This window comes from Rhipicephalus microplus, unplaced genomic scaffold (genome assembly GCF_043290135.1).
Source record: "Rhipicephalus microplus isolate Deutch F79 unplaced genomic scaffold, USDA_Rmic scaffold_49, whole genome shotgun sequence".
NCBI lineage: Eukaryota > Metazoa > Arthropoda > Arachnida > Ixodida > Ixodidae > Rhipicephalus > Rhipicephalus microplus.
Genome location: NW_027464622.1, coordinates 511,660 through 539,344, shown reverse-complemented (window position 1 = coordinate 539,344; position 27,685 = coordinate 511,660). Strand labels below are relative to the sequence as shown.

Here is a 27,685-nt window from a genome sequence, read left to right as displayed (position 1 = left end):
CATAGCTTTGACCAGGTCTGTTAAGGACTCGGACGGGTACAGAAGGCATGATTCTGCTGGAAGCAAGCAGGAATTCTCAGAGTGAAGCAACAACCTGCGACATTCTCTGCACTTTGTCTTTTTCACCATCTTCCGGGCCACATAGCCACTGACGTAATAAGTGATCCGGGAGTCACTTTTGCGTCCAATGAGATCAATGTGGTCAGGAAGGGCTTCACAAATAACAATAATTTCATGAACCTCATTGAGGCGCCCCACCTCTAGCAGCTCATTCAGCTTATTCTGCAATTTTATATAATTATTATGGATGTGCCCTGACATAGAAGACTGCTCAGAACTCCAGAAGGTATGTTTCCGCTGGAAGGTGACTGCCAAACTGTAAAAATTGAGGCAATTTACAGAGATCAAACATTTTGTCGGAGAGGGTGGTCATTCGAGTAAGACATTTGCTTTAGAATTCCAAAAAGATTTTAAGCGTGTCCTGGCAGAGGTGAGACGTCATCAAGTATTTATAGCCCAAGGTTTTCGTGAGATTGTGCCGGGTGGAAAAGCTAGGTGCTGGTTAGAGTGACGCGGAGTCCTTCGGCAGTTGATTCACTCAGGAACCCACCCACCTTAGGTGCAACTTTATCCCAAGTTGCAAAGAACCCGTTGATAACATGCTTGTAGCTACGGACGATGAATCTTTCGTCGAAATGAGCTTCGCACACAACGCAGTTCTTTTCCAGTGGCTAGTCAGCGCGAGGAATCGTACGCTCCCAGGCCTTGCTCGAGCTGTTCATCGTCGGCAAGAGCAGAGAAGAGAGACGCTTTCTTCCCTTGTTTGCGGGGCGAAACATATCCCGCATTGCATCCAGGTGCAAAGCGGCGTATTTGCTGTTTACCCATCACTGTGGCATGGTCACATTGGCACCTATTGATCCAGAACAAGTCCAAATAGGCAAAGCGCAACGTCTGCGCTTGCAAGTCGAGAGCACACGAGCAAGCGACTAAAAGTGCCGCGCTAGCAGCTGGCGAAAGCTCTCGACCGATCACGGTGGCAACTTGCGTGGCGCTCCGCGGCGAAATGATATATCAGCACGCCTCCTTTCAAGGCGTAGCCGGGACGATGCTGACACCTCTCCTTCTAGCCACCATACCCCAGTGCTTTGAAAAACTCTGCGCCATCATCCTGAACTATAAGGTTAAGTCCTTTACAGAACATTATCAAGTGTTCGGCAGTTTTCTCCTCCTCTCCACATGCACTGCATACCGTGTCTACCCCGTTGTATTAGGCCCGATATGTCTTGGTTCGCAATACTCCCGTCCTGGCTTCAAACAGTAGAGGACTACCCTGAGTACTATCATAGATCCTATCATAGATCATAGAGCACGCGGCTGCCTCTGCTGTTACGGGTGGCACGAGCGTTTTCAGCCACAGAACACCTGTTTTGAGCACGTACGACCAACCCATGGAGGCATTTTATCTCTAGATTGATCCTCAAAACATCCATGATTGATTGATTGATTGATTTGTGGGGTTTAACGTCCCAAAACCACTATTTGATTATGAGAGACACCGTAGTGGGGGGCTCCGGAAATTTTGACCACCTGGGGTTCTTTAACGTGCACCCAAATCTGAGTACACGGGCCTACAACATTTCCGCCTCCATCGGAAATGCAGCCGCCCCAGCCGGGGTTTGATCCCGCGACCTGCGGGTCAGCAGCCGAGTACCTTAGCCACTAGACCACCGTGGCGGGGTCCTCAAAACATCCCTAGATTGCAAGAAAAATTCTTAGATTATATTTTTAATGTCATTATTCAGACTAATTGAGTTTTTAAAAAAGTAATAAGGTAGTGTGCTCTGTGGCCAAGTGCTTGCAAATGGCACCTGTGGCCACCGAAGACGGATTTGCACGTCGAATTCGCTTTGCACACGCATCGTAGAATAGATGTGATCATTCGGTCAACCGCAAGTTTGTCGCGCCTTTCTTGTACTTGCAGCTTGACAGCTGAGGCGCTATTCTTAATTTTCCACATTTGCAATCCCTGTTGCAATATTTTCAGATGATGTATGTACAAAGAGGAAGGTGTGTGAGTGGGCGCTCTATGACTGGCTGATAGCCCCGCCGCGGTGGTCTAGCTGGTGGCTAAGGTACTCGGCTGACATGAGCTTCCTCCATGTCGGCTGCTGACCCGCAGGTCGCGGTATCGAATTCCGCCTGCATTTTTGATGGAAGCGAAAATGTTATAGGCCCGTGTGCTCAGGATATGGGTGCACGTTAAAGAACGCCAGGTGGTTGAAATTTCCGGAACCCTCCAATACGGCGACTATAATCACATGGCGGTTTTGGGACGTTAAACCCCACGCATCAATTATTCCTGGCTGATATAGCTACGCCTTTCCTCTGCACTTTCAATCAGCTCCACGTTTGGCCAAATATATTCGTAACTTTTACGCTCAGTTTTACGCTCTATAATATTCCTAGGTATTTCACATGGAGACTTCGCTCGGTGAAGGCACGCAGTCGGCGTAATCTTGACATGTGTTTATATTCACTACAAGAGAAAATTTACTTTTGTTTCACAGAGCAGCAATCACCCAGGGAGCTCATGATATGCGCGTGCTCAACTCTTACAACTACATAGCTCAATTTTCCGCAATATTCAGACTATAACAACCTCACATTAAAAAACTGCTATCCCCTTCACACAACTCATAAGAACACCAAGGCTATCTTAAATTAAAAAAAAAAACTAGACATAGCCTAAATTATCATTTTTTACAGCCTTTCTAGTTGAAAGAGAGTGGTCACTTAGTAATGCCTTTCATTAGGCCGTGAAATGTGACATTTCCACAGCCTTATGAAATTCCCAGATTCAACAAAAAAGACGCCAGATCTCTAAAAATGAGGTAAAAAAATCTCCGGATCTTAAATCTTAGGATAAATCTCTAGGGTTGGCATCACTGCAACTTACGGAACACAGTCAGATTAAACGAGTTGCGAGACTACAAAACACACGTCCAAGTCACAGAAAAAATCGTTAAACATCGCTGCTTGAGCTGGCCCATAAATACACAAAACGCCCAGCTAGAAGGACGATAGGACAAAGCCATTCCGTCCAATACAGCCATTGAATACATGATGATCGCGTGTTTAGAAAAAAACTGGTGAATGTCTTGGCGTAGTTGGTACTCTACTATGGGAGAGCACTAGGCCATCGTGTGGGCCTCACACTGAAGAGTGTTTAGAAGAGTGGGTAACGATTTAGAGTACAGAGTACTCTACTATGGGAGAGCTTAAAGCCGTCCCGAAGAGCGCTGTTTATAAATAATAAAACCATAGAGAAATAAAAAAGGTGAAGAGTGGACACTCCCGTAGACCCCAGCGGCCCAATCGACTCTAGCACACCTAGTGGTTGATGAGAGCAAGTGGCTTGCGCTTCCGGTTTCGGTTTCACTGGCGCAACTTTTGAATTACTTTGCATAACCGACGTTTGGCTATGTCGTAAGTTCATAATTTCAGACCACTATTCATCGCCCAAATGGATAGTTTTTGTAGGTCGTTTTGATTTAGCGATTCCCTGTTTTGTTTTGTTCAGTGGTTCGTGCGAATCGGTCGTGACGTAATTTTTATTTTGATTAAGTTATAAAAAAAAGAGATGCAGGTAATGATAATTCACTATCGTTTTATTCATCGCGCTTGTGTTTTTCTTTTGGAACAAGTGATCAATGTATATATCAGTCAAAGAAACAGAGCATCCGCAATGTTTTATTCAAAGGCAAGGTAGAGTATGAGAATATAAAAAGCACAATATGACAAAGGTAGACAACAAATGCATCTCGCCTTACAAATAAATTGTAACAAATATTGTAACAAATACATAGAGAACACAGACAACGCACACATCGCTATAGTTGGCAGAAGCCGAGAAACTGGTGAAGTATGACACACCGGGCCAGTGGGTAACTAAGGATCTATGGCAAAAACATAGCGCACAATGCTGATGAAGAAGGAAGAAGTGACATATACACAGCAATGAAGTCGCGAATCACGCCTGGGCTTAACTGAAATAATGCATAGAAAAAAAGAGCGCACAGAAACCACACGACACAATATAACAGAAAGGCAAAGGTGCAGTGTGCTGGCTGTGCTTAAGAACAGCTAGTCCAAAATGAAAAAAAGCAGACTTGATGCCTGCTTGTCCTCAGAAAGGTAGGGCTTTGCAGCTTGCTCACTACGTGAAAGACAAACTTTATGCTACAACACTGGCAGGTCTTGTGGCTTTTGTTATGCGTCGCCTTCATCAAAAACTTAAGATCCCAAGTGATTTGCGTTTGGGTGTTGCTGTGACGCTTGCGAGCTAAAATAGATTGTAGTCATCACTTTATCCAGAATTGTGGACTTTAATTGGTGCTACGAGAGCGGTATTACAGGGCTAATAAATAGCAGAAGGAAACCACTTTGGCTCATTATTTTTCACAAAGGCTCTACATCGTACGTTATCACTCACAAGCTATATAAAAATAAAATGGCAGCGTCCGCAGCCCCATCAAACACTACAAGTTTGGGTATTCTTTTGAAAATTTGGATGGGCAAGATGAGGAGGTTGATGAGAAGCTAAAATACGAAAAGCGTGGTAACATGAACCGTGCCCACTTCATACTGTGTTCCTTACCCGCTCGAAGACATTTCAACAAGCGGTTTTGTTATCGATATATTACTTGAGCTGGAGAGATAAAGCATACACAGTGACCAAGCGACCCACAGTAAAGTGTACAGTTCGCCCGTATTTGCTACAAAAAATACAGACAGGATGCCCAACATTCTTTTTAAGGTTATGCAAATCACTTCGAGCGAATACACAGTGTTTGTACTCCTCATAGCGGGTAACCAAAACAATGAATGCAACGAAGGAGTGGTTAGTCCAGTTGAACTGAATATAAGCATATAAGACCATAATGAAGTCTGCTGTAACGAAGTAATAACATAACAAAGCTATTGCAGGATTCGGCTCAACTCCAATACTTTAGTGTAAACCCGCCGCTAATTGCTAACCTTTGAACTTGTCAAGCTGCATGCCCGAGATTGAAGACTGGAACCTAACCCTGTCTAAGTTTCGGTTCACAAAACGCACATGCCAACATAAACGAACCCGGCAAAACATTTTCAGAAACTTAGCGCGACACCCAGCAGAGCAGAAATGAAAATCGCCAACACTTGACAGATGGTGATACAAAACATCGCACACTTTCAGGTGATGTGCAGTGGCCTCAATTATGGCAAGAAAGCGAGATTCAAGTTGTTGTACGTATGCAAAAGCTGCTTCTGATGGCACAGTGAGATTCCCAAAAAGTTTGCTGGGGACGTGGTATGCTTTGAGCATTGTGAAATACTGGTGGGTACCCTTAAGCGTCTCACTGTCGTCTTTCAGTAACTGTGGGCAACTGCAACCGTCACATGCATTCCGAAGGAAGTGTTTGATGAGAAAACCAGCTACATAATATGCAGCGGAGTCATCGATAATATGGGAGTGAATGTTTGTCGCAAGTTCAGAGAGATCGTCTAGAGCGGGAAAGTCGTCAGGCTGTGGCTGTGCACACTCCTCATTATCCACAAGAGACGCACTGGTGAGGGAGAATGGCGACAGCTGTTCCTGGAGGAGGTCACATTCATCATCCTCGACATTTCCGTATTCTGACAGCTTGAAGAGTTTTCTTATGCAGATGTGCTTCAGGCCACAAATAAATTGTGCTACATTGGGGTTGGTGTTGCAACCCTGTTTTTGCCTAATGTGGCCAAATATGTTCTCCAGAGGATCCTGTTGAAGCCTGCGTGTTAACAGGTATTCAAAATTGTAATTTTTGGAGAGGTCGTCCCATAGTTGACAAATTGCCTGAATTGTAATTTGCCAACCTACGATGGTTTGTGGTTGACGTCTGCCAACAAACTGCCATGATGCAATCCAGGGAAGCTGGCCTCGGAGGAAGTCAATCAGCTCTGAATCATTTTTCATGATTGCATGCCGCAGCTTTTGCGAAGTTCTTTTTTTACTCGAGCTGTTCAAGGCATCGAAAATCCTGTCCATACGATCACAAAATTGAGCTGTAGTGATGGCCGAGGCAGGCAGCACCTTCGCATACACCATTGCCGTGATAGCAATCGAAACTGATGCACTGAAGACCTGAGTTGCTCTGCTGACCTTCATATTAGAAAAAGGTTTCTGATGAACGTGCCGTTCAGTCAACTTTGGAGCCAATCGCAACCGCAACTCATGTGAGGATTGGTAAAGGCTTACAATGTGCGACCAGTTAACGATGTCATCCCCAATGTATAACTTGTGTGCTTGGACATTATTGCGCGTTGTTTTAATTAAATGCGGAACATCAAAAATGTAATATACCCGCTCACCATTAACTTCAAAAAAAGGCTTTGCTACAGTCACTTTTAGTTGGTTAGCGAGACTTACATTTGAACTGCCCTGGTCACAAATGACTGCTTTCACTGCAATATTAATGCTCCTAAGCTCCAAAATGAGTGACACCAGCAAGTTATGCATAACAGATGATGGTGTTGATGTGTGCCCTATAGTAAAAGCAACCGGTTGAACCCACTTTCTCGAAACACCAACAAGAAGAAAAACCAGTGCTCGATCAGCGATGGTTGAAGTGCGATGAGTGCCATCATCTGTAAAACCCTGGACAACGTCTCTTGAAGCATCATAGTACAAATTCTTTTTGAGTGCTATTTCGTCGAAAACTAAAGCGCACACTCGGTCCCGTTCATTCCAAGCTTGAGTATTTGTTGCAATGGAAGAAAGGATTCCTGGAATTATGCCTGGAGTCATCTTTACATTAGCTAGCCACCTCCTTAATGAACGCCGGGAGGGCAAAGAAAAATACGGAGCCAGAAATCGGTATGCTCGCGGACCTCGGAAGTTTAAGTGAAGAGCGAATTTCTTGAACCACACGGGAAACCGCTTGCCCTTGCATTTGGGCCTCAAGCGAACATGTGCAGAAAGAAGTTTAAAAACCTCCTCGGTGACGTGCGGTCGGATAACTTCAAGGGCCTTCGTAGTCGATGACGGTGCTTGGTGAGGCTGTCTCTGCAGTCTTTTGATAGTTTTCCGCTGTGCTGCTACTTTGGCTTGCAGATGTTTAATGGTTTGCTTGTACTTCATTGATGGAGACATTGTCGCTGGCACACAGGAACGCACTGCAATAAACAAAAAAATTGATGTAAAAGCGAAGAACAACTAATCCCATACGAGCACTTTCCTCGCTCTTTCAGACCCAAGGTCTGAAACTTTCTGTGGTACAAAGTTTTCGATTCCACTACCTAAAAACAAACCATTCACAATGTTGACAATGCACAAAAAAAATGAAAATCACTGAGAGCCCACCCTTACATTTTGTAAGTGCACACGTAGTGTCCTTTTGAGGATAGTTTCCTCAGAATGTCCTAAACATAAAATAGCACATTAAAAACTGCTGCAATAAAAGCATAGTCACCATTTTCTCTAAGGCACTCAGGCGTGGAGCTGTTGGCGGAGACGTCTTCTGGAGGGTCTTGTGAAGCTTGTTCAGTGCCTCGGACAATGCTGTCGGAACAATCTTGCGAGCGGCCTGCGGAAGTCTCTATATCAATCCACTCTGGTGTTGAAGTGAACATACAACTTACCGGCCACACAAGTTCCTTTTGTGACAGCTGAACGACTGGTTAAGGTTTTCTCCGGCAAGACGAAATCATCAGAAATTCTTTCACCAGCTACAAGGGAGCTGCCACCTGCAGAGGTTTGGTCAACAGTCAATTTGGGTAAAAAAAAAAAGAAATCGCGACACTGAACGCACCCTGTTCATCGGGGCACCTCAATGTGTGGGAGCCGCTTTCTGAAGCCTCTACCGCAGGTCCTGAAGAGATGAAATTACGACAATGTGTCAGTAAGAGGCTTATAATAACACAAACTGAAGCTCATCCGCACCTTGCAGTGCAGCTTCTGCAGCCATGTCACAGTCACTACTTGAAGCGACGCTCAGAGAACCTGCATATATGTGCAGTTGGTACAAGTTACAAAGCTTGTAGCATGGGGAAGCTTAAACAGCTCTTTCAAACGCATAAATTGGTCGAACGTGGAAGAAAAGAGACGGCACCAACTAGGAAACAAGTAATTTGTGATTTTTGGAATTATCAACAGTGGCAGCTTTCACTGATGAAAGGTATACGTACATGTGCACTCAGGCTTGAAGATAACGTGAAATAGCCCTTTAAAGTCTTTCAAAACAAGTTGCGCAGGTCCAGAGCATCAAAAAATGACAGAAATGTAAAGCTGCTGTTAGGAAGGTAATAGCCCACAATTCACAGAACTTAAGACTTTCCAAGTGTTACTTCTGTAGTGAGGTTTCTCTATCGGCTACAGAGATCTTCACGGTTAACTGTCGCCACTGATTCAATACAAGTGGCTGCTATTGCACATATTTGAGTTTCAGTCAATCACTTACATGGTGCAGCTGGTTGCACACTGGGAACAGCCATTCTTGTAAGCCTTGTGTGCCCAGGGTCCATGAAACTTTGAGCAGTAAAATGGTCGCTACAAACCCTGTACGTTGCGTACAATAGGCTGGCCGGCTTACTCAGGAGATCATCGCGTCCAGCATACTGCATCCATGCTTTCATCCTGCATTGGCAATGAACTATCAGCTGAAAGGGGAAGTGCTTGAATAGTGATTTTTTATTGTTACCCTCACTTAGCAAGTACGAACAGTAAGCCTACAGACATGCAAACCATACAAAAGCTTTAACACACCTGCCGTCCCGTGGTACGCGGAAGAAACTCGTCCCAGGCTTCTTGTGGGTTCTGCCATTGTTGAAGCACCACGATACACAGCAGTAGCTGCCGTAGCTTGGACCGCCGGACGGCATGGCGTCAGCGCGGTCTGAAAATGTTAGTAAGTGGATGCTTCGCTGTCAAATTACAAAAAAGATATGTGCACGTCATAAGTGTACCAGCAAACCCCTTTGAATGATTAGCTAATCGATGCACAATACAAAACCAGTGATACATCTCTGACCCATAAAACTCTGACTTACAAAGATATACGTCAAGACCACGAACAAAGATCTTCAGAAGTTTCCAGGCCGCTATCCCTTGTAATGCAATGGTATCGCGGCCTGGGAACATTAGAACACCTTCGTGCGTACGCAGTATCAGCAGTACATTGGGAAGAAAAATCGTAGTTGAAATTTGTGCGGTAAAATTATATTGGAAACGTCAAAAAAATTTGTGGGCAGCTTGCACTAGTGGCACAAGGCTAGCGAAGAAACGAAGATGATGGCCACTTGGCTAGTCCAGATTTGCCTCCGGCACACCAAGAATTATTCGTGTTCCGAGCCTTCGGGAAATGCGTCGTGAAGCATGCGAGGCCCAACAAACGCTTCTCAATATTTTGCACCGAGCCTACGACCTAGCTGCCCAGCTATGCTCAGCGCACAGACGCTCGCGTCCGTGGCAGACGCAGCACGCGTCGCCTCGGCTTGACGCCGTGCCGCCTTTTCTATACTGCATACGTTGCACAATGTTCCCGTCTAACCGCCGCATAGAGCCACAAACTTTCTTTTTAGCGAACCTCCCAGTCCTTACAAGCTTCAGAAAAAGGTTACAACTGCGTGAATGACACGCCACGTAAGAAACAAACTCGCACACACGAAGCGCAACGTGTGTGTGTGCATCTTTCTATGTTTGTTGCATGGTGTCTTTTTCGCGCAGGCGTAACCGTTTTCTGAAAAAATGACCCAACAAGACCAACAACATGTCATTCAACAAGCTTCGCTTGAAAACGTGCCTCACCTGTTATCTCACGCTTGAAAACGCCGACGCAGCCGACGTTGACGAAAGCGACGAAAGCGTCTCGCTGTCAGTCATGCATGGGCTTGTCGCTGGATAGATGGTGTTTATGACAGTACGGCTGAAGAAAAATAATCGCGTAAGGTGTGTTGAATAAATCGTTTTTATGTATAAAGAACATACCAAATTTGGGCGTGTAATTATTAATTTGTGAAAACAATTCTGTTGCATTGATTATAACTGTGTTTTTTTTTGCGCTTGCGCCCTCTGACGTGTGGTGGGAGCACTAGTTCGTTACGTAGTCGTGACGCACTTCCTGAGGCCAGGTTTCGCGGAGTGTCCGCTCTTGTCTTCTTCTTTCTCTATGATAAAACGGCTTATGAAATGCACGACAGATTCGACGGAGGAAGGAAGTAATCGATATCTACGTACACGTTTGTAGAGCGGGTATAGCGACAGATTGCTAACAAACAAATTTATCTAAAATAGATTGTTACATTAGTCTTTAGCAAAAAGCAGAGATGATTCGGCCAGAAAATGTAAACTTTTATTTCAGAATACACATAATACTTACTTTAGGCATGCCTTGAAGAATTCTATGAGCACTTTTTGAACACGAGTCTTTGTGTTCTCACAGAATCCATGCGGGTAACTTGAATCAGGGGAAGCTTTCGCCCCGCTTGTTCCGTAAAGATCGCCTAAGTGCACTACTTAGGAACACGTGTTGAGTTGTTTATCCCCAGGAAAGCCTGTTGCTTGATAGCGCGTGTGTTGTTCTTGAAGTTCGTGTGCGCGCGGATGGTGTCTTGCCGGCGAGGTGTGTGTGATCGTGTACTCCTGTCACGCTGTCGCTCTCCGTCTGTTCCGGTTTTTACGACCATCGAACGTTTCGAGATTGCTGGTTGCTTTATTTGAAGGGCCTCGCAATTTCTGAAGTCGATCGCTTTGGCGAACTCTTTGCATGTGGGTATATGCACTTGAAACAAGTAGCGGATCTGAACGAGGCAAGCCTGCGCTCTGGACTTCGGGACGTATGTTTACAAGTGAACACGCTGCGTAATTAGTGCGGGGCAGTTGAACAGTGGGCTGTTGGATGTCGAATCCCGCGTACATTGTGCATTCCCACCACTGACAAACATACGTCCTTAACACGAACGAAAGCAACCTTGCTATACTCAAAACATTAATTCTTCTCCATGAAGATGTGTTCTTGTCACTGTATGTCCACACGCTAGCAGTTTGGCGTAACAGGCAGTTGCAATTATTTTAGGTTACCAGCTCACATCCAAGGACGTGCAGTTTTTGTTTTTCTCTTTCATTAGATATAGTTCACGTGCCCTAGACTTCTCGCATTACAATCACAGGCACGGGGCACTTTTGATTACGATCAGGGTCGACCTGGGCCACATTTTTTTTATGACGATATACAATCGCTGTTGCTACTCGGTTCAAAATAACCCGGATCGAGTTTGGCGTAGCAGATCATTTTAATCGCGATCCGGGAGCTAGATCACAGTGCGCAGATCGCGATTAATAGTGACCATGAATGAACACACAACACAGACAGCAACAATTAAGCTCGCCTAGGGATAAACCTTTTCTTCCTCCGTGGTTACAGTGGCTAGAGCCACTGTAACACGGTTAGGGTGGCCATTCTAGCCACTCTAACACGGTCGCATCGCTGGCTTATAGTGGCTACAATTAGATCAAAAACTGGATTTTGGCTGCTTTTTTTTTTTTTTTTTTGGCTCACATGGAGCTGACGACCAGAACCAGACGACGCTGCGAGAACCCGCTGCAAGCACCGTTGTTTTAACTACTGTCACTGCTGTCATTTGACCTGTTATCGTTAATTCGCTGCTGTGCAACAAACATCCTTGAGCCGACTGTGTCTCTGTGAGTGAGCTGGTGCAGCACTCTGCTACGGTGTTGGGAAGAATGACATCTGCCTACTGACCGATCTTCGGTGTTGCGTCCGACCTGTTCTGGCCGCAACACATCTCGTTTTCATAACGCAGCTGTGTACGGCAGACTTTACATACAGACTTTACATACAGTCGACATTGAAGAAAACGTTTTTCGTTATTGTTTACGTGGCCGTAACATATCTGCTGCCTTCCTTGGCGCGCACAGTGTATTGTCATGCATCAAAACGCGTTTGGGTCGCCGTTCGAAGGGCCTGTAACTCAACTGTGGAGGGAAGAAGTTTTCCCGAGGTGCCAGAATGCCGTAGTTTTCCTCGACGATGCTATGGCAGAAGCATTGCACTGGAATGGAGGAGCAGACAAGCTCTTCGAGGCTGGTGCCTTGGCCGTCAGGGAGTTCAGCTTCTTTGAGGTAACATAACGTCCAGAGTTTATGCGCCTGCCATAACGTGTCGGCCGGCTGCGGTCGCCACAGGATGTTGAAACCAGTCCCACAGGCACGAACACTTTGGTTGCACAATTTTAGCTGTGTAACTAGCGTATGTTGAGTAAATATGTGCGTTGCGCAGTAAAGCTTGGTAGTGAAACATATGAAATGGGTAATTCAGGCTGGAGGTAGTTAGAAAAACAATAAATGCACCCTACATCAGTCGCATGAGTGAAGGCTTTACGTAAGATATTTGCATTTTTTTTAGAAGTGAACAACAATGCTAATTCTAGGGATGAAGCTGGACATTAAATATTTTACCCTGTTGATCATTTCAATGCAGTATTCGTTTTTTCTGATAACCATTGTCTTGTTTGGCTTGCACATTGCAGAGAGACCTGCAATACCGGTTCGGTACTTGGCTCATTGCAGAATTACTCCAACAGGTCAGACCGCAGTGTTCTGCGGTCTGACCTGTCGGTGTAATTGTGAACAAAGTTATCAAACCATTCATTTTTTTTTATTGTTAGTTATTGTGACACTGTACAGCACAATATGCTTCAGTGGCGAAAAACTGTTACCAGTACAGTGGATGTAACAGAGGGCTGTGCTGGCTGACCCTGCAAGAAATTGTGCTTGGCATTATTCTTTTTATATGTATGGCAAGGAAAGAAAGGGAGCAAATTGAAACCTGAAGACATGCAAGATGCTTTCAGTGCATGCTACTTATCAATTTATCTAATTTGTCATTGCCTAACAATCTTTTTCATGTAGAATGTCTGGTCTGGCTTTCAAATACTGATTATGGTTTTACAATGTCAACAGTGAGGCTAACTGCAATAAAACAAACACATAGGTTGACTGCAGTACAACAAACACATATTTCAGTCAAGTAATGGGTTTTTAATTAGACAACTGATTTTTTATTGACTGGTGATGTATTCATTGTGTTGGATTTTTTCAGTGAGCAAGAGGAATTATAATAAGCAGCGACATCAGTTAAACCTTTAAATAGTTTTAACAATATTGCATTTTTTATACCACATAGTGCTTTTGAGACACATGGATAACTGCATTCCTTGATCGTATTGAAAATTATTGTCATGTAATTCAACACCGCATAAGTGGTGGCAGTTTCGCAAGGTGTCTGGGGATAAGTTATTATAAAATCAGTGTTTGGAACAGTCACATTCCTGATGGCTTTTTCGTGAAAGTAAGAAGCCATTATATGCACTCACATTCCACTTTCATTTCATACACACTAGCTTGTCTACCAACTGTGTTGGCTGTGCGCTTATGCCATATGCACGCTTTATTGTGTCTATAGTCACTGCGAGCAGAGGAGCAAATCCCTTGTGCCAGAAAATGTGTGTCTAATTTGCTCTCCCACACTTGCATGCTCGTAAAGGTGTTGCATCTTTTGCAGATACAAAAAGAAGGTCCTGCTGTGTTGCAGCAGTAAATTAATTAATACACTATGATTAGGCATGCAGAGACAACAAAGGCAGCAACAGATAACACATATGCTGTGACTAAAATTCTCATCAAACACTGAGAACTCATGTAGCGAAAATTTCAGAGCTAGTTAAAGAAAGTGGTGCTGAGGTGTTTGTGAGTGTTTTATTCATACATGCTTGCTTACATGATAGTGAGGGACTGCACATCTTGAAAGCAACACATTTCTTTGCCAAACTGTACATGGCAGACATTTGCCAGAAGGGGGAAATGAGTTCATGCATTCAACTCTTGTATTGAACTTAATGAGGGAGTGTAGATGTATGCACACACTAGCATGTAACAGTGATTGGGTGCTGCACAAAAAATCAACTCGCTATGAAAATATTCTTTACCTGTCAACACTTGTAATTTTATTCTGTAAACATCATTTTTTTTTTTTTTGCAGATGCATGAATAATGTGAAATATATATGTTTTCTTGTAATTTGTTTGGTCGCGACCGTGTGACCACTTTTCTGCTTGCACATGTCTGTTTCGTCAAGTCGAATCAAGTCAAATTTTATTTACGACACGGACGAAGTACAATGTTGAAGGCCACCCTAGCAAGAAAACTGTAAGCATACAGCTTGACAAGACTATGGGGCCGAAACCAGGCAACAGCAGCAGTGCACACATGTGCCGTACAGACAACACTTTTGGTTCTTGTAAATACAAATAAATACATGTGTGCACACTGTGAATATGTTAGAGTATGTGTGACCGATGTTAGAATAATGTGACCGCTCAAAAAGTATTGTTCATTTACAATTCAAAAATGAATATGAGCAAAAGCAGTAGTAAAAAAAGAAAATAAAAAGAGCATATATGTGATGAATACATTGTAAAAAGGATAGATAGATAGATAGATACAAAGTAAATTTGCAAGCTTCAGGCATAAATTTGAAATTGATCATTGAAAAAGACATCAAGCAAGTGCTTGCTGTATGTATGTTCCTACTTTTCCAAGATGTTTACTATTTGCATGTCTAGTGCTATTTTACATATATTTACCTAAAATGTCATATTACATGTGGAATCATGTGGATAGCACACTTGTCATATAAATGCGTCCTTAGAAATGAACAGCCAGCCCCGCCGCTGTAGTGTAGTGGCTAAGGCATGCGGCTGCTGACCTGCAGGTCACGGTATCGAATCCCAGCTGCAGCAGCTGCATTTTCGATGGAAGCAAACATGATGTAGGCCTGTGTACTCAAATTTGGGTGCACGTTAAAGAACCCCAGATAATCAAAATCTCCGGAGCCTTCCACTACGGTGTCTCTCATAATCATATGGTAGTTTTGGGATGTTAAACTCCACATATCTACCATCTATCAAGAAATGAAAAGGCAAGTATGTGTTCGCCATAGTTTACAGATGAGCAGACACTGAGCAGTTAAATACACTAGTACAGAATCCTTGTAAATGAATAATTGTTATATTTTGTTTTTCTAGTCTTGCTGGGTACGCTTTCAGTTATAGCAGTGCCACTATGCAGTTAGTGTAGATGGGGTATTATGTTTGTAGTCTGTAAAATAGAACTAGAATTGCATATGTGCCAGTATATTTTATAGAGCACTTATAATATAAGTGTTCAGCCATTTTTTCAATGTTTGCCTACTTGCAGCATGGATCAGAATCGGAGAAAAAGGCCCTATTCTTGGTATCTACGCCGGTGACTGAGCAGACGTTGGCGACTCTTTCTGCCGTGGTGCGAGCAAGCGTGTTCACCAATGTCAGTGTTCTCACATCGTGCCCACCAGCAGCACAACTTTTGGCAAGGTATGGCACAACTGAAGGGTTGGATGGACCACGAGCTTTTCTTGAAGTTGAGGAACGACTTTTGGACTGGATGGGAAATGTGGTAAGGTTCATTGAATAGATGAGACTTAACGTAAACACAAGTGTTCGACTCACCAGGCACAATTACTTTTGGGCTGTACCCACCCCAAGAGCTTTTTATGACGAACAATCATTGTCCTACAGGCTACCTTGTCTGTTAAACTTTTTAAACTGCAAACATTTTGATCCTTTGTCTAAACAAAACTGTCACATTAAGCACTTTGCCCAGCTGATATATTTTCCTAAATAATACATCTCTCGGAATTTATGGCCATTCTTTCTTTTTTATTATTGCTTTTTCATGTTCGTGGCACTTCATGACTACATATACATTTCAACTGTTCTCCTTTTATTGTCAGCGCTTTCTTTCATAAATTTTTGTATTACGTTCTGCAATGTTATACGTATAAGTTTATTTGGTATTCTTTATGCATGATTGTCTGCCATTCCTGCTGCTTTGCTAACTTGTAAATGGGGTGGGGACCTCGTCAAGCTCTTGAGCTTTTACTCCTGTACTCCTCCTAATCAAAAGGAAATGAAATGATTTATTGATTGATTGATAGCATATCTGACTGTCAGTGCACAAAGAACTTGTGGTGAATGATCAAAGCTGACATATTGAACATTGCCTTGCAGACTTTTACAGCGGAAATTATGTACATACCATTGTCCATTGTCAACGTGACTCCGAAGTTTTTTCTTATGCCTCAGTTCCATGACATATTCCCTCCGTTACTAGAAAATACTGTGAGTACCTAAATTAGTACTAATGTTAAGCACTTTACACTCAACATCCACTGCAGTGTTTCATAGTGGCAGTGCTGCTCCGCTCGTGCACATAGAATTGTGAGCTTGGCTGCCAGCTGCAATGTTTATATTTTGATGAAGGTAGAATGCAGGAACATTTGTGTGCAGAATAGTAGGTGCACATGAGAAAATTAGTAGCAGCCACCATTAATGCTGAGCCCTCCACAGCCGGACTATTGTAGGTCAACCCTTCATTGTTTTGAAGTGTCAAGCTCCACCCTCACTGAAATGGGATCTAGCTGCTTTGTATTTTTATATGGTCAAGCTTTGATGTAACGAACAAGCACACAGGATTTTTTCAGTAAAATCAACTAAATGCTTCTCTGTAATGCTGACATGCAACAACCCATTTTGATAGCATAGCCTGCCAGGTGTCGCACTGCTAAGCTCAAGGCCACAGCTTCACTTCCTGGTCAAAACAGCCACATTTCGATGGGGGTGAACTGACAAGTACACCTGTGCGCTTTTCAACATAACTGTGCAGCAATGTTTACTACATTTAGTAGACGAAATGGCAGTCATAAACAGAAGGCTGTTTTTTAATGCAACGACTGATACTGAAATAACTTTGGGCACCTGATATTTCTTTTGAGTTCTGACTTTTTTTTGCAGGTTTCATTTGTTTCACAATAATGTTTCACAGCTCCTAAAAAATGGCACGAAGGGGAAGATGGAAGCTTGTGATGAAAAAATCTTTAAAACAGGGGCTCGAGCATATGAGCCTTCTTTACGGATTTTTTCCATATGTACAGCTCGTACTTTATGCTGTCAAACCCTTTGTCCCTGTCTGTTATGCATTAACTGGTGGTCTGCTTTCTTTCTTCATGGCAAAAACAAATATGGAAGCGCACTGGTCAAGTAGGCACAACCCTTGAAGCTTCAAGTTTCTCTAGAAGCTTGCAAATAGGCCTGAAGGTGAGATTGACAGTCAAATTAAGTTATTGATTGCATGGCTAGTTTGTAATAAAATACACTGCCTTATTTGCAGTCACTCATAGGAAACTTGAACTCTATATTTGAAGTTGTCTGTGTTAGAGAAGAGACATTTTCTCTTGGATCACTATCTCACATTGTTGGAGAAGAGTTGTCCCGGCTTTCAAGGGGGCATAGAAAGGTGAGCTTTTTTTTTTCATATTTCTGAGAGTACTATAAATGTGGCAACAAACTTACATCAGTTTCTCAAATTTACTCGGCATAAATAATATGCGCAACAACAGAGAAGTAATATGCACACGATTAGGGCATCAAGATTAGTTTTTCAACACCCTAACAAGCTAATTTTGACACACAACTATGTAACTGTACTATCCACTACTTCATCATCAACAGCAGCTTAGTCTCAGAGAAACTTAATTTTTTTGTAAGTGCATGTAAAATGTAGAAATAGGCTTCTTAGCATGAAATATGTTGCATTTTACTTGAGCAAATCTGACAGCCATAAGCTTGACTTAAAACTGATAATTATTTTTTAATAAAGATTGCCTAGAATTTTAAAATTGTTTAAAACAATGTTTACATATCTATAATGCTTCATTAAAAGCAGATATTACAGTTTCATGAATTTTATTTGTTAGAGCATCTCTACAGGTGAACCTTGGTACAATAAAATTGACAGATTCCCGGAAAATTTGTTATAAAGAGGATTTTGTTATATGCAAGTTCAGTACAAAAATTCGAAAAATAAATGCGCATATTAAACAAAAAAGGAACTGAAGGCAGAGCTCACCCGAAACACTTATTTACTAAAAAACTGCGTTATTACGATGGCAATTATACAGACACTTTCGGCGGGTTTTTGCCATCGCCACCATGTTCCTTAACAAGTCCAAATTGATAACATGCCCCCGTGAACCGTACTTTTATGAGTGGTTAAAAGCACGTGAGCGCTGCGGAAGCAGCTGAAATCAAATGAGCCGGTCCATCTCTATCTCCTCGAGGACGCATACCATAACATACCCCCTCGTGTTACAAATGCGCACGAATGCTGAAATAGAAGGGGAACCATCCGTCTTGAACGGACATGAAAAAATTGGCCCGAATTTACATGTTACACTGTAAATGCCGTCGAAAGACGATAGTCTTGCGTCTGGAGAGAGTGAACAAAACGTTTATTTGATGTTCTGCGCAAGAAAATCAGTGAATGGTATTCTGAAGGCGCTGCGTTAGAGTGCCTTGAGCGTGTAACGGTGGCGAACAAGCGCATCTAGGCAGGTTAGACACAAGCACCATCTGGCAGTTATTTTTGAAAACGAAGGCGTGTGCGACCGCGGAGAAAGATGCGCGCCAGTCTCCGAGGTGATAAGGTGTAGAATGCACAGCGACGGGCAGGTGCCACCACCTTGCCATCGTAGCAAAGCGTTGTAAACACCTTATTGAGCATCGCGTTGCACTGTCAGCGCAGCACGTTAAACGCTACAGTCCTTAGAGTCACTTGTGTGTGCCTCTTCTAGTATAAAGGCAGACATACAAAACATAGACGTGTTGTTATGGCGCCTCAGATATGCTCAATATTTGCTTTTTTAATTGACAATCGCAGAACTATGAACGCTAAACCTTGAGCAATATTGGTGGGCGCTGCGGATGGGGTTGGCCGTTTGAGGCATCGTTAGGGCGGATAGACAAATGTACGGACAGACAGATCAAAATTTTCTCGCCGAAGGTCCCCAAGAAAGACTATTGTCTTTAAAAAAAACGGGGGGGGGGGGGGGGTCGCTGGAGTAGCAACAGTGAACTTTTGAAGGGCGTGAGCGCGATCGCTGCACACGGGCTATCTCAGCAAGCATCAGCGCGCTTTCAACGCTAGGAGACTGTGAAAAGAGCACTTCTTCCTAGAGCGGCCGTACGTGCTTACAGCAGCGTTTTGTAGGAGTTCCACGATATGGGATACAAAAGAGATGGCTCCCAGTGTTTGTATAACATTACAATTTGTTGCAATCGCATTCATTGCATTGAATTGAGCGTGCCGTCGTGTTGTTGCCAGAGCTAATCGCGCAGGCTACGTTCCCACGCCGCAAGACGGAAGCGCGTGACTTGTTGACCTCCGAAAGTCCGTGGTTGTCACCGTGGTCTCAAAGAGTTTCCACCAGTGGCGAATCTCGCCAGCTGTCCACATTTAGAAGAAATAAAAAGCAAAGCTGAACGTCGTCGGGGGCAGTGAAACCATGCACGCGCGCATGGCATTGAAAACGAAGAGCAACGACATGGTTAACGGGGAAAACTTTTTGGTAAAGTGCCCTCCGTATGCAGCACGGCCCCATATATGCGACGCTGACTAAAAGCAAGGCACTGTCAATGCAAAAGTAGTTTTATCATTTTTTTTGTCGTTTGTTTGGAGGGAGAGAGAGTGCATGTGCCCGTGGCAGTAAGAACGGCGGCAACGCCGGCTTCTGGGGCGCAAGCTCGCCTCGCATACACCAGCGCGTCATAATGTGCGAGTCGCCAGGGCCACGAGCATGCCGTGCGCACTGCCCCCGTTTCGCGCATCTTCGGCGGCAGGGCAACCGTGGAAAATGCATGCCCGTGCCAAAATTACAAAATCCTGGCCAGAATTCCCGATTGTCCGTGGCGTAAATTCGTTATATCAAGGATGTATACCACTGTTCCTTTGTTACATAGAGGTCGCAAATCTATGTGCTTCTATGAGGTAACGCCGAGGAATAGAAAAACTTCGTTATATCGAGTAATTATTTATATGGAAGTTCATTATAAGCAAGTTTAACTTGTTGAATAAATGTGATGATATGCAAGTTTACAGCTTACTTAAAATTTTTATGCATACAACAGTTATGCATAAGTCCTACTCACAAATTAGTGGTATGTGCTTCATATTGGCCTGCCATAAATTGAAATTGTCCACCTTAGATGTCATGTTTGATGAAACCAAAATGATGTATTGCTTTAATTATGGGTGTGAAATAATTGAGCCTTGCTCTTATTTGAAACTTAATAAACATTTTCTAAAGGCATTTGTGGGGAAAATTGGATATCCACTCTCTACAATCATTCTGTTTTATTTTTTTCCTTTCAAATGTAACAAATATAATCAAGATCAGTGCAGTAGCAGCGGAGAAAAGTGGTTTCTCTATTCCCGTGCAGAGATTTAAATAGGAGCTATTTTTTTTCAAGTTTCAAGTTTTATTATTTCCAAAAACAAGGTACAAAATCTAAGATATACAGACGAGGGTCCCAGAGCCAGAGACTTTAGTGGGACTCTCGGTTTGTCGATGCAAATCGACGGTAAAATTTATACAGAGCAACAGAAAATTCTTATAATATACAGACATCAAAATGCACTTTCATATCACAAATCAAGCCAAAACACGCAACATGGTATAAAAAAAAAGAACAAACGAGTCAAACAGCTAAACGATCACAAGTAAGGCTATTCGAGAAAATGATTTCTGACGGACTTTTTGAACAAAGGAATTGAAGTGCAATGCTTAACGCTAGAAGGTAACGCATTCCAAAAGAATATCGCACTGAAAACGGAAGTTTTTTGCCCATAATTAGTATGAGCGGGGGGTAACAGGAAATTTTTATCAGCCGCAAACCTGGTCACATTATTATTTTGCAAAAGATCAGATGTAATAAATGGGAATGCGAGTTGATTATACAGCAGTTTGTGGAATAAGGTCACAAGATTTAACCGGAACAAAAGATTTACTCGCAAGATATTGTAAGAGCGTAGTAATGTGTAGGCGTTGGATTGCGAAGAACTAGAAGTGACAATGTGGATTGACTGATTTTGAATGTGCTGTATTGATGATAAATGACAAGCATAAGTGTTGCCCCATGAGACTACACCGTAGGTAATATGACTATGAATGAACGCAAAATACAGCGCCAGTAGAGCTTCACGGGAAAAGAAGCTCTTAAAGGGCCCATGACAGGGTTGGGAATTGCAGAAAAAAAAGTGTAGCATGTAGATCGTGGCAATTTCGTCTGCAAAGTATGACACCAATTACGTAGCATGATGATGTTATATGTGCCCTCCCTCTCAGGAGAGAGACACTTTCAGAAAGAGAGTGCCTTCGTAACAAGCACCTGTTTACGGAATTGCTCTTTGGAACGTCATTGACTATAGCCAGTTTTTATTCAATCAAAAGCAGGAAGAGAAAAAGAAAAAGGAGGAGTCGCTGATCATTACGATACTTGCTAATGTTAAATCAAAAGAGCTGGATTCTGATGTCAGTGGTGCCATGCCTATGCTCAAGCAGCTCCTTTGTGTCCCTGAAGAAGCACTTCCACTGGTTATATTGCTCATTGTTCAGAAAGGAAGTGTGCCCATCTATTTTTCCTAATAAAACTCCTCCTTGTTCTCTTCTTCCTCTGCTATCCCTCTGGCACTTTCGTCCCAATCAGTCTTTCATCCTCCGCTTCTCTCTTCCGCGGTACCTTTCTCCACTTTCCTTTTCTCACTTTTTTGATACCAACAAATAGTCAATCTCCGCTGCACTCAGCATTTGCTCTCTTTCATTCTCCCCGTGCTAGTTATTCACTCAGTTGTGCTGACGAAAACAACGTGAAACCTACGAATGGGCACTTGAGTGCTTCATTCTTATATAGACGGGCTCTTTGTGGGAACATGACGCACTTGCTCATTTTCATGAGTTTGGGTACTGAACAATTGTGTACACAGGCCAAGGCAAAGTGAGGGGGAATTGTTTTGACACTGGAGCTTACTCCTAGAGACATGACTGAAGTTCAGCCTAATTTTTTCTAACTTCTGCAACAATGAACCAATTTGAAAAATTATCTCAGTGAGATCTTCCTAAGCATGTGCCCTGCAACTTTCAGTGTGTAATAAAAATTTGCTATGTGGCCTGGTATGAAGACTTATAATTGAGTCAACTCTTGAATATAAAACATATAATACATTGTTTATCAAAGACTGTGTTCTAGATTTATACAATGCTTATCTTACTATGTATTTATTTTTGACATTAGGACATTGTAAGCCTCAATTATGTCAAGTATTGCTTGCGCTAGTAATAGAACCTGAAGCACATCGTTCAGCACAATCCTGAAAATTCAAGCTGCTTCTTTGTCTAACTATGCCCCTAAATTGAGGGCTGTATTTTCCTTCCGTTAAAAGGGAACGTTAATGCGGAAAATTTTCGAGAAATAAAAAAAACACGTGCTTATTCTGTCTAAGCTTGAAAAAATTACAACAAGAAGTGAAAAGTTATTATGTTGTAAGACCCATGTTTTAAATTTGTTGGTTACATGACCAGTCAGAGATATTTGCAGCAGTATGGTAATATTTCACATGGCTGCCAATTTATTATCACTAGATGGTCTTTCCTTGCAAAACATGCTACTTTTTACTTGAACTGTGTTGGTGTTTTCAATGGTGAAGTTGGTAGGAGTGTTGGCACCAGGACGTGAAGGTAGGTCACAAATTTTTTGCTTCGACCTAGGTGCCCTCCTTTCTGTAGGCCTTTGTTTTGTTTTGTTTTTGGCATGGCTGCGTAACGATGGCCATTGCAAGGGAACTACCGCAGCAGTGGCTTGGAAGGGCTGAAGTGCCATCACTGTAAAATCAAATATTCTGTGAAAGTTAAAACAGGTCCTAGTGTGAAAGTTAAAACAGGTCCTAGATGTAGGTGATATTTTGTCGGAAATGTCATGTGATCTAGCTTCGAGATTGCTGATACTTTATAATAGAGGTAAGCAGTGTAAGACAGGCATGCATCAAAAAGGCAGCCATGACTTTGCATGATAGATTCTGTCCAACACTCATTGGTTTGAGTCACTTTTTAGTGCATCCATTCAGGTGTAGAATATGTCGAACTTGTGACCAGAGGTACTGGCAGCTTCACAGATATTTTTGCACCTCGAAGAAGACTTCAGAGCTTCACCGAATAGCCCCATTTATGGCCTTTTTATCACCTCCCACTGAACACTCTGACACCCAAATCTGAGTCTCTCACCCTTTTGTAAGTTCTCAGTGAATCAGTTGTTGTTTGAGCAATCTTTGCTACAGATTCACTGCTCAAGGTCACCCTGTATTCTGATAGTAGTTTGTTAAAGGTAACACATATTTTATTAAACGAAATTAAGAGCCTATGCATCGTTTGGCTCAGTGCTACATCTGCTGTATAACTGTGACATGTGAGAGTGCCATATAATGTTATTAGCACTCTGAATCATTACATTTTCCTTTTTTTCTCTTCACCTCAGTCGGCAAAGTCTAAGGTGTCTCTTTTACTTCTGGATCGTACATTGGACATGGTTGGATCACTTACTGCTTCTTGCGAGTCTTCGATGGACACTCTAGTTAGAGTGCTCCCTCCACTTCCTGGTCACAGTTTGGACGTGTGCATTGACATGCGCTGCATCTCCTCTTCATCTGAGTGAGTGTTTTGCACCATTCAAATACCGTGTGATAAGGTAGTGGTGTCTGCATTTGGGGGTAAAAAAATGGGGAAGAGCAAGGCTAAAGCCAGGATACGTCCTCATTTTATGCATGATATAGACAGAGGCAGGAGAAATAAACTGTCTACAAACCATGGCCCACTTTCATAGTGAGTACTTCTAGGAAAGATTTTATGCCTCTGCCTATTATGCGCACAGCCCAATCTGCAGCGAATGTTCTTTGCAAGCTAAAGCTATAGTCTACTATGAGCCAGCAGGAGCATACTGGACATGTATGTACTCCCCCTCTCCTTCACATTTTTTAAATGCGAAGCAGCTCTTTGACTAGCCTGTGTAACACTATCTCGTGCATCCACACAAACCACACACCGCGGGTGTTGGAGCGATGCTAAGTAGCTGAAGTCGCAGTTGCACATTGACGTCACTCTTTCTCTTACCCGCAGAAACTGCTGGGTTCTCCGCCCGCTCGCAACACACTTCTCTCTCGCTTCACCCTCTCCACTGCCCGCAACAAAAGTGTTTCCACACGTCGAGTGGAAACACTAGACAAATTTAGTTGCAGATCCGCAGCAGCTACACGAACGCGACCTATCATTCTAAATGGCTAGCAGGCTGCGTCCTTACAGCTGCTGTGGTCGCATGACTAAATCTGTCTACCCTTTCGGCTTGTTTATCTGCGATGAAACTTACACGAAATCCAACCTGCCTCCCGTGTCTTTGCGTTTTAAACATGCGTTTACTTGAGTAAACGCTACACCGAGTTTAGCTTCAAACCGTTCTTCCAGCACCCGCATCGACGCCTGTTTCAACCGGGTCAACGCCGTGCGTACAGCTGCTGCTTCACATCCCATCAGGGTTCCCTTTGGGGAGATGGTCTGTTTTGTGTACCTGCATGCTTGCTACAAAACATGTGACAAGACCTTCCTCACCTCCCGTCTGTGCCACTGCACTCCAGTATACCTTTCTCAAAATTCAGTGTCTTTTTGTATGAAACACCTCCCATCTGAAGTCAATACCTTGAGTTGCAGGTTTACTGCTAAAGAAGACTCATTAGCTCAATCAATGAGGACGAAGTGAGCTTTACATAATAGTGCCAGTTCTTGTGGTAGAAGTAAAGTGTGGAATTGGGCTAGTTGGTAATCTATTATTAAACTTCTCAGCACAAGAACTTTGACGAAAAATGAGAGCTGAGGCTAACACAAATTGAGCACAGCAGCACTCATGCTGTATTTTTCCCAGTCCTCACTTTCCTTGCTGTTACCTTTATGAGATGCATTGTGAACTAGTCTGTTGTTGCATCATTTTGTAAGGTCACATTACTAAATGAGTTCTCACTAGCAACAGTGTTTTCCAATGCCGCCAAGTCTTGTGAAAAAAAAAATGAAGTATTTCTTTTTTTAAACAGAAGTGTGCACTTCGAGAGATCATCTTCAAGTGTTAAAAACAAGAATTGGGCCATATGGGCACAAATTATATACAATTAAACCTGAGTATAATGAAGTTACACATGAAGTGAAAAAGTTCATTAGTGTATATCGCAAACTTGGTTGCAGAGATTTCCATCTTTCAATTGTGCTGTGATAGTGTTACACGTACCTAAACTTTTCCTGTACCACTACATATTGTGTACATGCATTTGTGGAGGTGTTACTAGCAATTGTACAAGCAACACTGAAGAAAATTAACAATGACTAGCATTGAAGCAGAAAAAGTATTGGGAGCTTTGCAGGATACTGCAGCAGATGCTAAGAAGCCTGGAAATGGTCAACAAATGAAATAGATGTTCGGGACATTGAAACAACTCACGATCCGTTTGTATGTCTATATACATGTGGAGCACCATGGAGAAAGTTCTCATATTTTGTAGTTGATTAAATTTGTCCAAGTTTGCTTTTTTTTTAATAACCCACAGTGTTCCTTGCATATGTCATTGATCAACCACCATTTTACGCTGCCTACCGGTGTAGTGGCTGCCATCAAAAGCAGCCCCAAGCAAAATATGCGTTCACTTGCATGTAAATGTTTTGTACCTGCTGCATAATGCTCCTCTGCTCTCTTGTTTTTGCACGAATCATCCAGTTCAGCAGCAGCATTGATGTTTCATTGTTCGGAAGAGTAAAAAATGTGTGAGAGACAAATAAAAAGGCAAACAAAGTAATTTTTAAGTTCCATATTGTCACGCAGCAAAGGACGACGCAGTTGTCTATGAGGAAAACAAGTTTATTGGAGCGAACTTATGCTCCCCTAACAACTGAAAAAATACACAGGCGGCGAAGCAGCGGCCAGCAGAACGACGGGCTCGCTAGTGAGCGTCGGCGATCGAATGACACGGCATCGGCTGTGCGGGAATTTATATCCCTCGGCGCGAGGGTTTCTCGAATAGTCGAATTGTATCGAGAACGCCGTGATAGCGTTTGTTAGAAACGCTGTTCGTTCGAACAGTGCTTCTAATGAACAACGCTTGAAGCGTTGTTTCTATCGAACAACGCCTGAAGCGTTGTTCGATAGCGTTTGTTCGAAACGCTGTGGTAGCGTTTGTTCGAAACCTGTGAAAACGGCAATAGCACAGGCCGGCGCAGCCAGGCCGAAAAAACAAAACACAAATAAACAAACCCAATGCATGGTTCGCGGCATTACCCCCCCTCTAAGAGTGCATCGACCCAATGCTAACATAAGGGACAGTCCACACAAATTAAAAGTTCGTCATCGTCCGTAGAAAGGTTTTAAGCGAACCACATGGACGACTTCGGGCCGCGTGCGTCGTCGTGATGTACGGGAGTCCCCATCGGGGATCACTTCGTACGTTAGTTCGCCAACACGTCATAGAATCTGGTAGGGTCCGAAATAGCGTCGTAGAAGTTTCTCACTGAGTCCACGTCACCGCAGCCGTGGCCTCGTGGTTGAGTGTCCGCTTCGGCTGCGGGAGGTCGTGGGTTCAAACCCGCGTTACCGCCGGTCACCCACCGGTTTTCCAAATGGGCACAGGTGCCCCCCGGCCTGACACTAAGCTTCTTCAGGGGTGAAACGTCTGGGAAAGGCAGCCTGCGCCATTCAAATCCCGTCAAAACATGTGAGCAACCACTGACCTGCAAAGGGAGGAAGAGCTGATGAGTAAAAAAGTCGCTAAGTTAAATCACTACGACGTTCCGCGCTCAGTCGCTGTTGTTTACAAAGAAACCTCGAGAGACCGGTGTTCTACACCGCGTACAAAACTCAGTACCGTGCACCGCACGCCTCACTCACCAACGATTTCGAGCTGCACGTTGCGTGGTTATCGCCCACAGATTGCGTAACTGGCTCCTATCGCAACATGGTCGATGTGCATGACGGGTGGCACATCGGTGGGTTCTCTGTCGACGTACCCCGCACCTCCACCAGATGTCACGCAGCAAAGGACGGCGCAGTTGTCTATGAGGAAAACAAGTTTATTGGAGCGAACCTGTGCTCCCCTAACAACTGAAAAAATACACAGGCGACGAAGCAGCGGCCAGCAAAACGATGGGCACGCTAGTGAGCGTCGGCGATCGAATGACGCGGCATCGGCTGTGCGGGAATTTATATCCCTCGGCGCGAGGGTTTCTCGAATAGTCGAATTGTATCGAGAACGCCGTGATAGCGTTTGTTAGAAACGCTGTTCGTTCGAACATCGCTTCTAACGAACAACGCCTGAAGCGTTGTTTCTATCGAATAATAATAATAATACTACCGGGTTGTTATCTCCCAAAACCATGATATGATTACGAGAGAGGCCATAGGGAAGGGCTCCGGAAAATTTTACCATCTGGTGTTCTTTAGCGTGCACTGGCATTACACACTGCACGAGCCTCTACCATTTCGCCTTAATCGAAATGTGACCGCCACAGCCGGGATCCAACCCGCTACCTTCGGGTCAGTAGCTGAGCACCCTAGCCACTGTTCCACCGAGAGGTACAAAACTCAAATGTAATACGTTTCATGCTAAAAACACATTGCAGTCCATTATTCAAAAGGT

General features: G+C 43.4%; 2 protein-coding genes across 2 annotated transcripts in view; one reads left to right on the top strand and one right to left on the bottom strand.

The window, feature by feature from the left end:
* Positions 1-3,653: 3,653 nt before the first annotated feature.
* LOC142788255 (uncharacterized) lies at positions 3,654-10,179 on the bottom strand. Its single transcript, XM_075884857.1, has 8 exons — positions 9,827-10,179; positions 8,786-8,915; positions 8,481-8,656; positions 7,964-8,023; positions 7,833-7,892; positions 7,663-7,767; positions 7,494-7,607; positions 3,654-7,197 (listed from the first exon to the last, which is right to left on the bottom strand). Exons 2-8 carry the CDS (start codon positions 8,899-8,901, stop codon positions 5,036-5,038), a joined length of 2,793 nt encoding a protein of 930 aa, XP_075740972.1. The 5' UTR covers positions 8,902-8,915; positions 9,827-10,179; the 3' UTR covers positions 3,654-5,035.
* A 1,378-nt stretch (positions 10,180-11,557) lies between these two features.
* The window catches only part of LOC119161112 (sec1 family domain-containing protein 2), a 59,833-nt gene continuing 43,705 nt past the window's right edge, over positions 11,558-27,685 (top strand). The window contains exons 1-6 of the mRNA XM_037413451.2: positions 11,558-12,160; positions 15,296-15,532; positions 16,147-16,257; positions 17,164-17,232; positions 17,306-17,431; positions 23,500-23,672. Coding sequence (XP_037269348.1) covers positions 11,966-12,160; positions 15,296-15,532; positions 16,147-16,257; positions 17,164-17,232; positions 17,306-17,431; positions 23,500-23,672 — 911 coding nt within the window. The 5' untranslated portion in view covers positions 11,558-11,965. The remainder of the gene's footprint in view (positions 12,161-15,295; positions 15,533-16,146; positions 16,258-17,163; positions 17,233-17,305; positions 17,432-23,499; positions 23,673-27,685) is intronic.